This window comes from Thermobia domestica, chromosome 11 (assembly GCF_964235325.1).
Source record: "Thermobia domestica chromosome 11, izTheDome1.hap1.1, whole genome shotgun sequence".
Taxonomy (NCBI): domain Eukaryota; kingdom Metazoa; phylum Arthropoda; class Insecta; order Zygentoma; family Lepismatidae; genus Thermobia; species Thermobia domestica.
The window spans coordinates 99,412,423-99,425,437 of NC_137464.1; the positions used below are offsets into that span (position 1 = coordinate 99,412,423).

General features: G+C 35.2%; 1 protein-coding gene across 1 annotated transcript; it reads left to right on the forward strand.

The window, feature by feature from the left end:
- Positions 1 to 7,811: 7,811 nt before the first annotated feature.
- Positions 7,812 to 12,450, forward strand: LOC145664311 (stimulator of interferon genes protein-like). Its single transcript, XM_081730865.1, has one exon. The coding sequence runs from the start codon at positions 8,029 to 8,031 to the stop codon at positions 9,145 to 9,147; it is 1,119 nt and encodes a 372-aa protein (XP_081586991.1). The 5' UTR covers positions 7,812 to 8,028; the 3' UTR covers positions 9,148 to 12,450.
- The last annotated feature ends 565 nt before the right edge of the window (positions 12,451 to 13,015 follow it).

The window sequence follows — 13,015 nt, forward strand, 5'->3', positions numbered from 1 at the left end:
TTCGTGTTACTACAAGAATCTTTTACGTGTAAAACAGCTTTATCGTTACGTATTATGACTTAACATACTACAGTGGCAAAAATTCAGCTCATCATCGGTTTCTTATGGGCTATTACGCAGTTAGAAGCGAATATTTTTTATCACGTAAAAAAAATATTAGGTATGTCAGTGGTAAGGTTCCCATATATTTTTACGTATTACTTTCAAACTTATTCTATAAATGTTTGCTTCAATACAACGTAAAATTTGCAATTTAGTTTGTAATAATCAAAATAGTACTGTTTCCTCTTTTGCGTTGCGTTTTGATACGGAATTGCACTGCCTTCATGGTTCCCATCACTTTTTATATTCATTAAGATAATAGATACAAACCAAGAAACTATATATTGAAAAAACAGAAAATTACTCAGACGCTGTCTATAAAATGTTTTAAGTCAACTATATTCCCTGGTCTTTTTCTGTATGCCAGATATCTGGAAGTGCAGTTGATAACGTCGATGTTGGTTTGCCTTATATCAAATAGGTCTATAACGGAATCAAGTAGTAGTTCGTTTATTATTATGTTACCGGTACTCTCTAAGTCTCTGGCTATTTGACAATGCGTTTTCGAAGCGTTACCCCTAGAGCAGACGCAACCAAGGTGGCTATTTGGTAACTTTACTTTCGCCAGAGTAATAAATCATACTGTGAGCCAGTCAGGGTTTCCAGGTCTTGTTTGCCAAGTCCGAGAGTTCCAGTGCTCTGCACAAAGGATCTTCAAAGCAGATGTTTCTTGCTAAAATCCCCTTGACTGGCAACACGTCTTCGTTTTTTCCCTTCCTTTTGACATCTTTTAAACAGCAAGCGGTCTATTGTTCCGAAAAGCACCAAATACGTTGGAGCTGACGTTTTCTCCGCGTTTTTATTGCTTTCGCGTTTGTGATTAGCCATGCACATTTACATACATTGTCAGCGTATTCCAAGCGTACGCATGAGCAATAAAAACGCGTTGCGAACGCTTCAAATAACCGTCTCTAAGTATTAACATGCTCACATTCCAAAATACATATACAGCTTATTGTTAGTGAAATATTTAATATAAATGATATGGAACATAGGGAAGCATCTTAAACGTACTGGAATTTTGCAAGTAGTACGCGTACATTTTGGCATCAATATACGTTCCAAGTTTCTATGCAAATTACCTAAATTTATATTGTAAGAAACAGAAAACAGAGTAAAAGTTTTGATTGTTGCACTCTCTCTTTTCTTTCTTTTTCTTCAAACTCAACGTTTCTTTTCATCATCAACGTTATATGAGCGATGGACCTAATGTTTAACATGGGATCTGAACTATTTGAGCTCTTATAAGTAATCACGCTTACGTCTTCCATACGATAGGCAGGAAAGTTGTTACTTAGTCCGATTGAAAAATTGGGTTCCACTAATCAGACAATGGATCTGAGAATATTAAAAGAATTTCTAACTCTTTTCAGAGATGTTTTGTGGCTTTATGGTTAGTGTACGTGCTTTTGGCATGAATGCTTGTATTCGATACCCGGTAGGAGCTCATTTGACTTGATTTGCACGATACATTGTAGGTCTCATGTAGTTTCGGAACTGAACAAGACGTTAAACTCGAATTACCTGCTACTAACTCCATTTTGTCTTTTTTTGTTTTTTCTTGGGAGTGCGTCCATAAAGTGTGTCCATGAAGTTGCAAGCATTATTGCGTATACGTTTTGAACCAAGGACGATAAAGATATGAGACTTGAAACAAACAGCTATAAGCGTGTTCTATGTAGATATTTTTGAGATCATGACCGATGTTGGAATCTGTAACATTTTTGTAATGAGAATTTGCATCACAATGAGCAACGAGAATTTGCACATAATTGATAACCTGAGTTTTTATGCCAGCTGCCAGGTGGGTATTTTTTATTTCAGTTTTTTGCGATAAAAACTCAGGTTATTAATTATGTGCAAATTCTCATTGCTTATCGTTAATTAAACTAAAACACACCTGTTGCAGTAATTTTACGACAACAGTGTTGGCAGGGGCCGCGCTTCTGCCAAAAAACACCCATTTACGGATGACTTTTGTCAGTATATCGTAACACTTAAATCATAGCATTTTCAGTGCCAATATTGTTGGCCAGGGTACGAAATCCTTGGTGGATATAAGATCAACCTACTTATTTTTATTTTTCTTAATAAAACTTAATAGATTAGGAAGGGGGAGTTGCAGTAACCCATATATAATTAATATGTATATTTCATATGACATTCACAGGTAACTATGGGAAAATACAAAAAAAAAAGAAAGAAAAAAGAAAAGAAAAAAAAGAAAAAAAACAGATTTAATTATGGTCTGGACACTTCGTAAAGAAACTAAGTACGAAATGCGAAAAGAAGTGGAAACTCTACTCTCACACCTACTTTGACTGTGATGACTTCGCGCACTTTTATACTCATTGATTTCTGTTCTTTTTCGAATAGATGTTCTCCCTGACCTAAAATTTGGGCGTGTATTTTTTCTTTAAAAAATTATATTCTCTGTGGTCTAAGAAAATCTTCAGAATGTCAAGTCAATGGTCAGTTCTGTTTGCTCGAAATTAATGGTGATTGCTCGGTTTTTGTTTCCTTGTACTAAGAAACAGTAAAAATGTGAATTATGTACTGACATCAATACGCCGGTAAAATGATCCATATAAACATTTTATGTATATACAATGTTTGCTAAATAAAAGCAAGGCGTAAACTTATATTTAGGGGTTAAAATACTTTAATTCGATTGGAAAAGTAAGGACAAAATAATCACTTCACTCCCAGCTTCATTATTTTCTTACTATTAAACATAATCTTCATTGAGCTCTTTCGTATGATTATATAGTTAGCGTGTGCGTCTTTCGGGTCGATTTAGGCCCTAGGTAGAGGTGGTCCGGACGGCTGACTCCCTGCTGCGACCTTCGCCCTCCCATAGACTGACAGTTGTCTGTTGATATGTATGTATGAATATAAGGTGAACTCAACTTAGGATCCCAATATTATCTCAACCCTCTGTATTTGAGATGGTTACGGGTCTGGTCCGATTTCTGGCCGGAATTTGCGTGGTAAGGTCGTTAATTTGTTGAGTCATGTCTAATATAGTCTCAGTACTAAAAGGGACGCCAAGTACCAATCCAATTAGCCAACTATCTACATTGGTTTAGTTATGAAAATTGTGCTGTCCTATTTTCTGTAAAGTTTATGCAGGAAATATCTATTCTGATTTCAAACGAGGAATATGAAAGTAATAAAAATATATGTGGACCTTACCTCTGACATATGAGGTAGAAATTCCTAATGCAAAGTGTATGCTTACCACATATAACAAATAAGAAAGAATTGATGATGTCAAGTACTGTCTGAAGACAATATCCAATGTGATCATGAGTAACCATGCAAGTGTTCGAAAGCTATCCCACAAGCAAGGAATTGTTTTTGTTCCAGTAACCTCGTTTATGCGGATACCCAGGCACGTAGCCAAAGGGTGGGTCCAGGGGGTCCGGACCCCACTTCGCATTCAGAAATGAAAATTATTAAGCAAATATGAAACAAAAAGAAACGAGAAAAAGATGAATCAGCGTCAAAAGTATAAAGATAGAACAAGCGATTGGTTACTCTTTCTTATGAGGAGCTTTGTGTGGAGGAAACGAGGAGGGGTCAAGTTGAAAATTGATATTATTGTAACGAAGCATTCCGAATTCCTCTAGCTTCCTGGCAATCCTATGGACTACAAATGACGATCGATAACCAGTTCGATAAGATAGACTCTCAGGCATAACTTAAGAAATGCCCAGAATAACCAATAATATCAGCATTTTGAATTTCGCGGCAAGACTAATCCATTTTATAGGATGTCTTTATTTCCGAAAGAGTTCTCATTGCTATCCTTGAGAGCATTAAACGAAGATAAGAAAAAAAAAGAAGAAAGAAGACAAACAGAACCGTGTTCGAATGACTTCGGAAGACTATATTTTTTTCAAAACTTTTTTATATTCTTTTACTCAAGATTTCTTCATAGTTTTTTTTAAATTAAAATATTTACTAACATATCCTCATTTTATTGTCCTAACAAACTAATGTGGGTCTGTTGCCAGTAAAATAGTTTAGAACGATCGAGCCCCTGGTGAGATAACCACAGTATTTCGTCACGGACCCCCTCCCTATTGCAAAATCCTGGCCATGTGCCTGGGATACCCACTGTCGCTCATACGCCTGTCCCCTACAGAAACTCTCCGCGGACCCCCTGCTGCGTTCAGTTAGGATTCTCGCTTTTAGTGGCCACCTAGCACACGTTGGTTAGTGGTTTTTACACTATAGGTATTACGCATATGTCCAAACTTGTATTTACACCCCTAAGCGTTTAAGTTCTTCTAACTTAAGTTTGCACCCATAGATACCTTTCCGCTCCCAAGAGACAATTACTAAGACAGTACGATTTCATTTTTTGATAAAGAAGTAGAGAAATAAATAATTTCGCTATGCGCCCATAAAATAGAATAGGAAGTAAAAAATTAACTTCAGAAGTTATATTCGAGATATCTTTGCCATTAAGGTAATCATGAAAACTTTATGTACAATTCAAAAAGGTTAATAGAAAGCTCAGGGGTATAGCCACGGGGGGCATCGGGGCAAGGCCCCCCCAAATGATTTCCTGCCCCCCCCCCAATGACCAGCTTTTAAAACATCATTGTAAGATTACCTCGCTTAAAAAGTCACTTAAAAATAACAACGTTTACATATAATTAATAATTTACGGTAAATTTATGGAAAAAATACTATTTTACCATACTAATCGAAAAATAGTATATCTGCTCCTTATACCTATCGGAAAACAGTATGGTTTAATTTTTTTACAGCAGATTACACAATTTATTGCGACTTATATTTGACACTTTGAAGGCAAACGTTTCAACAAGGTACTGTAAATACTACCATAAAACAATGGTACTAAACTGATTTGTAAGTAGACCTGCATCACATTTTTTATATACTGTAACTAGTATTAAAAAAAACATATTTATATCAGATGAAAAATGTGGTGAAAAACAACGGTTTCAGTATGGATTTCAGTTATTTTCAATTATTTTCCATTATTTTTACATGTCACCATCCCCCTTAGGAGTACTAATGGGGACTGAATTTGGATTTAAACGGCATCGGAAATGGCACTGTTCATACCAGCTACTCCGAAAACTATGATTCGACATTAATATTGGTCATTTTCGATGATTTTTGTATATCTTCCTTTTCTCTTCAAAGTGCACCTTCAAAGTGAAGCTATAAAAACCATTCCAGGCCTGAACCTCATCTACGTTGAAAATTTAATCGAAATCAGTCGGGTGGCTCAAGAGTTGTTATATCTCTTATATCTGAGTATATATATAGGGTAAACGGTAACTACGTGGACAAATTTGGGCGGGTGATAGTACATCTAACAAAAAGCAAAAAAAAAAAAAAAAAAGTTGTAGTGAACATGGGACAAATTCCATCCCGTTTAGGAGTGACAGAGTGTCGAAAGCGTGAGAACATGAACTTCAGAGGCCAACAGCTTAAAAACAATACATCATAGAGAGTGCGGTTAAAAACGTCACTTAAAAAGTCATACCTATTTTACTCTGTTGAAAAATGCATGTTTGGAAACGCAGCTATGCGTGCGCACGGGGTTCCCCAAAGGAACGGAGGGATTCCCGGACATGCTGTAAAGGAAAGAAGTGTCACACGTTGTTAATCCCGTGCGCACACGTAGCTGCGTTTTCAAATATGCATTTTTCAATAGAGTAGGTATGACTTTCTAAGTGACGTTTTAAACCGCACTCTCCACGATGTATTGTTTTTAAGCTGTTGGCCTCTGAAGTTCATGTTCCCACACTTTCAACACTATCATTCCTAAACAGGACGGAATTTCCCCCATGTTCACTAGGACTTTTATGCTTTTTTTAAGATGTACTATCACCCGTCCAAGTTCGTCCACATAATTACCGTTCACCCTGTATATATAGATATATAGATAGATAAATAAATAATTACATTATTTCGGAAAGTTGCGAACTATAGCCTATATAAATTGAATCATACAGTAGTTATTCGAAGACGCACTAGACACCAGCATGACTGATGAAGAACCCTGTGTGTATTACAATACAATAAAACTCCGTTTTGCGGCTATCGCAGCATTGCATTTACGTCACATGCTTTTCTGTACTTAGTTGTTAGTGATCGTAACCAACGTTTTAAAATTCCTTCGCGTTCTCACTTGTATCGCTATTTCTGGGAATGTTATTTAAAACTACTGATTCGAATCATTGCCCACTCTTTTCTTCGAAGAAGTTTCGCATGTGAAACAGAAGAATTTTTTAAAAATTTTTTTGGGAAATATTTTCCGTGACGGAACAATGCACGATTTGCAGACCTAAAGATATTAAAAACCTAATTCGTCGGATATTAATGTCGTACTACTTTTTTTATTATTATTTTTGGATTTGAATATTTCTGAGGAAATCGAGTTTATTCGCATTCTCGCACTGATTTAAGAAAAAAAAATTGTAAAGTGGTAAACTGAAGTCCGAAGGTCAAAGAAGATGCTCGAAAGGTTGTTTACAAACGAGATGTCCCTGTTTCTTCATGTGTGCAGCCACTTCGAATCTGTGGTCGACGAGGAACAGAACTCTGCATCGTCAACACTGGTGAACCTCAAATGCACGAAGCATCCTGGATCTCGGATGAAGAGGTCGATGTTATTTCTTTAAATCCTGTCTAAACTGCATCTTCTGCAGTACCTTCTTGCCAATCACCAGTGACCTAAAAAGATGGATGCGATCTCCTTGGGGAAACGACAGTAGGTTTGAAGAATTAGGATTGGTTAATTAAACAACCTTATGGGGATAAAAGATTATTACGAGTCTACCATTTTCTAATACTTTGATTTGTTGGCGAAAAATGCTACAAATATATTCACAATAATATAAGCATTTTATAATAAAAAGTTCTACCATTAAGAATAGTTTTTTTTATTGTAATAACTCCTAAAATAATCAAAATAATGAAAAAACAAAGATCAAAAAGTGTTACGTAACAAAGGGGAGGGGTTCGGCCTTGCGTTACGAAGTGTGACAAGCAGGAGGGAAGGGGTAAAACTAGAAAAAAATAGCGTTACGTAATATGTGGACGGCCCCTAGAACAGGAAATGAGACATGGATGTTAATAAAATAATTATGTTTCTTTTTAGTCACAAATAATAATAAATTATTTTTGTCAGAAAATCTTAAAGAAAATAAGTGAAATTTCAAAGAAAATCAGCCTTATGTAGATAGGTTCTGTGTGCAAGGTCTTAAACTAAAATAGTCATGGACAAAGGTATAACGTTTGGTCCGGGACAGTAATTATTGTTTAGACATAATAACAACTACCTGGAATATAATTTATGGACAAAAAGCAAATAATAATAATAATAATAATAATAATAATAATAATAATAATAATAATAATAATAATAATAAACTGGAAACCAGTGTTTTTTAGTTTCCCGGAAGGAAACAAAAAAATTGCCGGTTTTTTTCAGGCCTCAAAAACACTAGCTGCAACATAATTTCTTTTGGCTTTGTAGCTACTCCCCTCAAAAACGACGGGCCCCCCTACATAAACCTGTTGGCTACACCCCTGAGAAAGCTACTAATTGATTTTTATACATACATGCTCCATAAGCTCTAGATCCGATTTTCCATTATTGAGTTCTGCCAACACTGAGCGGGACTTTCCGGATTGTCAGATTGTACGTTCCCGCTTTGTGAAAAATAGAATGTGATGTAAGGCGTAGAAAATCCGGATGGGAGGGCCGATGGTACACCTTAGATTTCATGCAAAGCAATATGACTCTGTGTACGTGTTGTGAAATTGACACTGCTATGTAGGTATTGTGAACAGTAGTATTGCTGTGATTTTTGATGTGAAAACGAATTTGTTAAACAAACTTATTCATTCCTTTTTATTAGTTAATTATCCAACATGGGAGAAGTCGAGCAAGCTACGAATAACGTGCTTATGAGCAGAAGCAGCAAATTTTCCGTGTGTGGTAGTAGGAAAATAGTAATTATCATTGGATCAAGTGTATTTATTATTACAAATTTCAAGGTGGAAATTTGTGATATAATAGTATTATTTGTGCTAATTAATTTTGCAATATTTTTGGGAAGTTGTGTATCGAGAACTTGTTTGTTAGCAGAAGAGCTACGACATTTACATTCTCGTTATGATGATCAGAAACTTTCTGCAATTAAAAGAGTCTTTTCATTTCATTCAAACACAGTACGTTTCGCTATCTTAATTTTAGTGATTGTAGTGTTATTGTTGACTTTCCATGATTTTAACATTACAAGAATTCAATCGATTGACTGGAAAATTCATATTTTTCTTATAGCTATGTGCAATATAATACACTGTAACTTCGGGACGCATGAGAGTCCATTAACAGAATCAATATTTCTCGAACAATTTGATGAGCTCCCATTTGGAAATGCTATGGCGTATAGCTACTTCTACGGATATCTAAATGTTATACTACCAAATCACGGATTTAATGGTTGTAAGAGTTTAAAAGAAAAAATTGAAGAATTTGTGAAGCAACGAGAAGGAGATACAGAACTTACGAAGTCATTTCCGATTAAAAGGCTATTTATTCTGATTCCGAAGTCATCATATTTGCCTAATAATTTAAAAGAAGTAGCAAATGGTCAAATACTTGAATCATACAAACTAGATACTGTAATACATAATCGGGCAGGTGTTGTAGAACGTCAGTATGGAGGTTGTACAGTATATAAGATCAAATGTGATGTAAAGAAATTTGGGCGGGACTATATTTATGCTGCTGTGGAAGGTGCTGGGCCTTTGGTAACTTTTTACAGTATTTGCAAAGGAAATGCTGAAGCAAGAAGTAGACTTTTACGAATGCCCAAAGAAGAGTTTGTATTGTTATTTTACAGTACATTAACTCGTATTGTTAAAAATGATCCTAGAATCAGTAATGCGTGTCATTTAATATATTACAACGATATCGATGTCTCGGGGAACTATGTTAATGTTGTTGACACTATACTTTCAGAAATGGAAAAAAGTATGTGTTAAGTAATAGAGTGCAAACTATGTATTTGGAAACAGTTATTGTCGAAAGAACTAACAGACGAACAAACAAACAAAAAAAAAAAAGTTCCGATAGTATGTCATAGCCTTCAACAATGACGTAAGTCAAGGAGAATTAACCTCCCTCGAACAAGATATGAAAATAAACATTTGCCATGTTAGGGTTCACTGGAGCTGACGGTTCTACTAAATAGAGAATTTATAGGTAAGATACGGTTTGAAACTTTTCGTGAAGGAATGAAAGTGTGGATATAATTAATTACTGTCAATGCATAGCGTATTGAAATAAATTTTGAGTGATAGTGAAAGTATTGTATGTGTAAGTGTGCTTTTCCATTATCCTCGTTGATGCGTATACTCCCGTCGCTGACGCGCCTGCTCCCTACGGCCGCACCATTTCGCTAAAGTTCGGAACCCCTGCTGCGCTTCTGCCCTGACTCGGTCAGATAAAAATTGTTGCTTTTTAGTGGTTTTGTGCCATACGTCCACACTTTACTGAGCCCTCCTAAAAATCTGCAAGTAGTAATGGAGCTCCTCATTAGTGCATACTCTGCTAAAAGGAATACACAGCTTTACCCCAACCAGAGAATGTAGGAAATGTGTCAAAAAATGGTAGAACCGTCTGCTCGAGTAATGCCCTATATTAAAATATGTGTACGAAATTCGTAAAAGATGTCAACTCGACAGCCTAAACACTTCCTTGATAAAATTCTGTGTATGCCATTGGTCTTTACAATACGTGCCTCGCTGCTGAGCATAGTTTAAAGGCATTGCATTAATCGGTTAAACACAAAATATGTAACGACAAATTATGTAATGAGATTTTTAAATTGTCTCAGGCGTTTTCTAATACGATTTTCACTACGGTACGTAGAAACAAGTGTATAAAGTTAGTCGTTTAAATCAGTGATTATCAACAGGTGTGTCACAACACATTTGTGGATCACGCATTTATAAGGTGTGTCGCAGGATTTTAAAATTTAAAAATCAGTAAATATTAATTAATTACTTAAAACCAATTTTGAGATAGACTTTACCAGTTAGCGCCTCCAGCAACAGCAACGATAGTGCATAGAATCACTACTTTATAGAAATTTATAGTCTTGCATTACTATAATTTATGTTATTATTAATAAGAAATTAAGTAAGTATGTCGCAGTCAAAAAAGATTGAGAACCACTGATTTATATAACACTCTCAGCACGAGAAATAACGGGCTAAGTACCGCGGAATAAGTCTAGGAATATGAAACCTAACTCAACCCAACCTAAACTATCCTGAGTTATACAGAGCCAACCTAAACCTTAACATGCTGGAGCTATTCTGCGGTACAATGACCCAGTAACTAATTTTCGTACACACGATGAAGATAGAATGATCTTTCCTAGTTAACACAATTCAATAATTGCGTTTTAAATGACCGAAAGTGTTACAGCATGATATATATGCCTAGAAGTTACTATTATTTGTATTGAAGTAGTAGAAGTGCAGGAAAATGTTTCTAATTCAAACAGCGGGTATGTGTGCATGAGTTTGTTTCAGAATTTAACACACGTTAGAACGGTTCGCTTTTATTGCATTAATTGAGCCACTAAAACACAAACTCCTCTGCCATAGTTCCATTTATTTATTTCTTGTTGTCCCTGACAACGACGTTCCAAAATCTTATTATTTCAAAAATTTAACCTTTTTTTTTTATATATATTAACATTATATATATACACTATTTCTTTTTCTTTCTCTTCTTCTGATATTAAAATCAGTCAGCCTAGTACATATTTAGAATATCTTATGGTCCAAAATTACAAAGTAATAAAGATTTATAATACATATATACAATGTACCGTTGTAACGTCTCCGGTCAGAATCTTGTATTTTTCTCGATATGTAACCCCGTAACGTACATTAAAAAGCTGTAAGAGTAGCAGGTTGTTTCGATGTCTCAGTGGCAGAGACTTATTGTGCGAGGGGTCCTTGGTTCGAATCCGAGCCAACATTTTGATTCTTAATTTAGGCTAAAGGAAGCGAATGATTAATGACTAATTGGTGGAAGGAATGATTAATTAGTGGAATAAAATTGTGGAAAGAAATTCCATAATGTCGCTCTCCATAAATTCACTTAGCGTAGAATCAAAATCAGGTCACCTTAGTATATTAGCGTTGTACCAGTGAGCCAACGTGCTTGTGGTCAACCCATGTGTGTGGATTTTCTCGGTGTTCTCCCGTTTCCTCTCACGTTCTCATTCCACCGATTATTTTATAGTCATTCAGTTTAATAATTCGTATCGTTTAGCAACAAGAGTAAACGCGTGGGACGTAAAACTACAGTTTCATTTTATTTCAAGAAAACAATATGATGTCCTAGATCACAAGTACCATAGTTCTTTAATTTGATGGGCTGGCCGGCCATTTTATTGTGACAGTATCTTCTCAGAAAGGTAATTTAAGTGCAAATGCTGAATTTCGATCAAACTTGCATATTTGTAGATAGTGTAAAATAATCTATATATATATTACATATTATATTCAATAATTCTATATAATATGTAATATTGTGCGGGATTACTTTTGGCGCACCACTCGAAATAATTGTTGAAAAAATATAGTTCTTTCACTAATTTCCTTCTTATTGCTCCCTGAAAGATTTGTGGTTGGCAGCATGGAAATATGTCACTTGGCATAGAGAAAATTCAAGGGAGCCATCAGAAGTACGGTAATTCGTTGGAAACGTACAATTCTTGTACAATTTGCATGTACGTACTGCTTCCGAATACATGGCATAAAAACTATAGTGCAAAAATCACAAACCAATATGTGCTAGGTGGCGACTAAAAGGCATGAATGCTATCTTACCTAGTCAGAGAGGGTGAAGCTGGCGGGAAGCCTGGGTGTGCGTCCGAAGGGAGAAGGCGCGTCAGTGATACTGTGTATAGACATAAGCGAGAGTACTGAAAAGAAATGGTTTTTGGCAATGATTAAGTTTCAATAGCACTTATCATGGTTTCATACTAGTTACGCTCTATTTGTAAACATAAAATACAGCTTATGTACCGCCAGTAGAAAATAACATCTAGATAGTCATCTTTCTTATATATTCAGTTAATTTATCCTCCTTAAAGCACTTGTAATGATTTTACACTAGTAATCCTACACTTGTAAATCCAAAATGTAGTTGTATTATGAAGGCGACAGAAATTGGTTCCTTATAAATGTTTTTTCATGCAAAGTATTGAATTTTACCTGTAAATCTTCCAAAATGTGGAGCGCCAAAACTACAAAGCACCTATAATCTATCTGTCTATCTATATATATATATATATATATATATATATATATATATATATATATATAGGACAGTCAAATTGAAACTTCCTGTAGTAACGGATCTCGAGAACAAGAGCATAATGGTAATTGGTTACTGTGCAGAACATTCCTGATATTACAAACAGTTCTGTAGTACATGGCCTATTGACATTAACTCAGAGCTTGGAAAGATAAAACTAATGGACAGGGTTGGCTGGTTTAAACCAGCTATTAAAAAAAAAAAGTTTAAACCAAAAAAGAAGAAATCGAATATCCTCCTTTAATACGTTTCACCAAAATCTCAATATATGTACTATATGAACTGGCATAGGTACGAACAAGAGTACAAATTATCATTTTCGTGGAAACATTGATCACCTAAGTGTACATGCCAATTTCTTGGGTATTTACTGGATATCATTAAAGTGGACAAATCTCATAACGTTTTAATAACACATTAACTACCTATGGATACTCTCTTAGTTTGTGTATTTATTTGTAATACTTTTTTTTTTTTTAATTAATGGTAGTGTAGATTGCCTTGTTTATT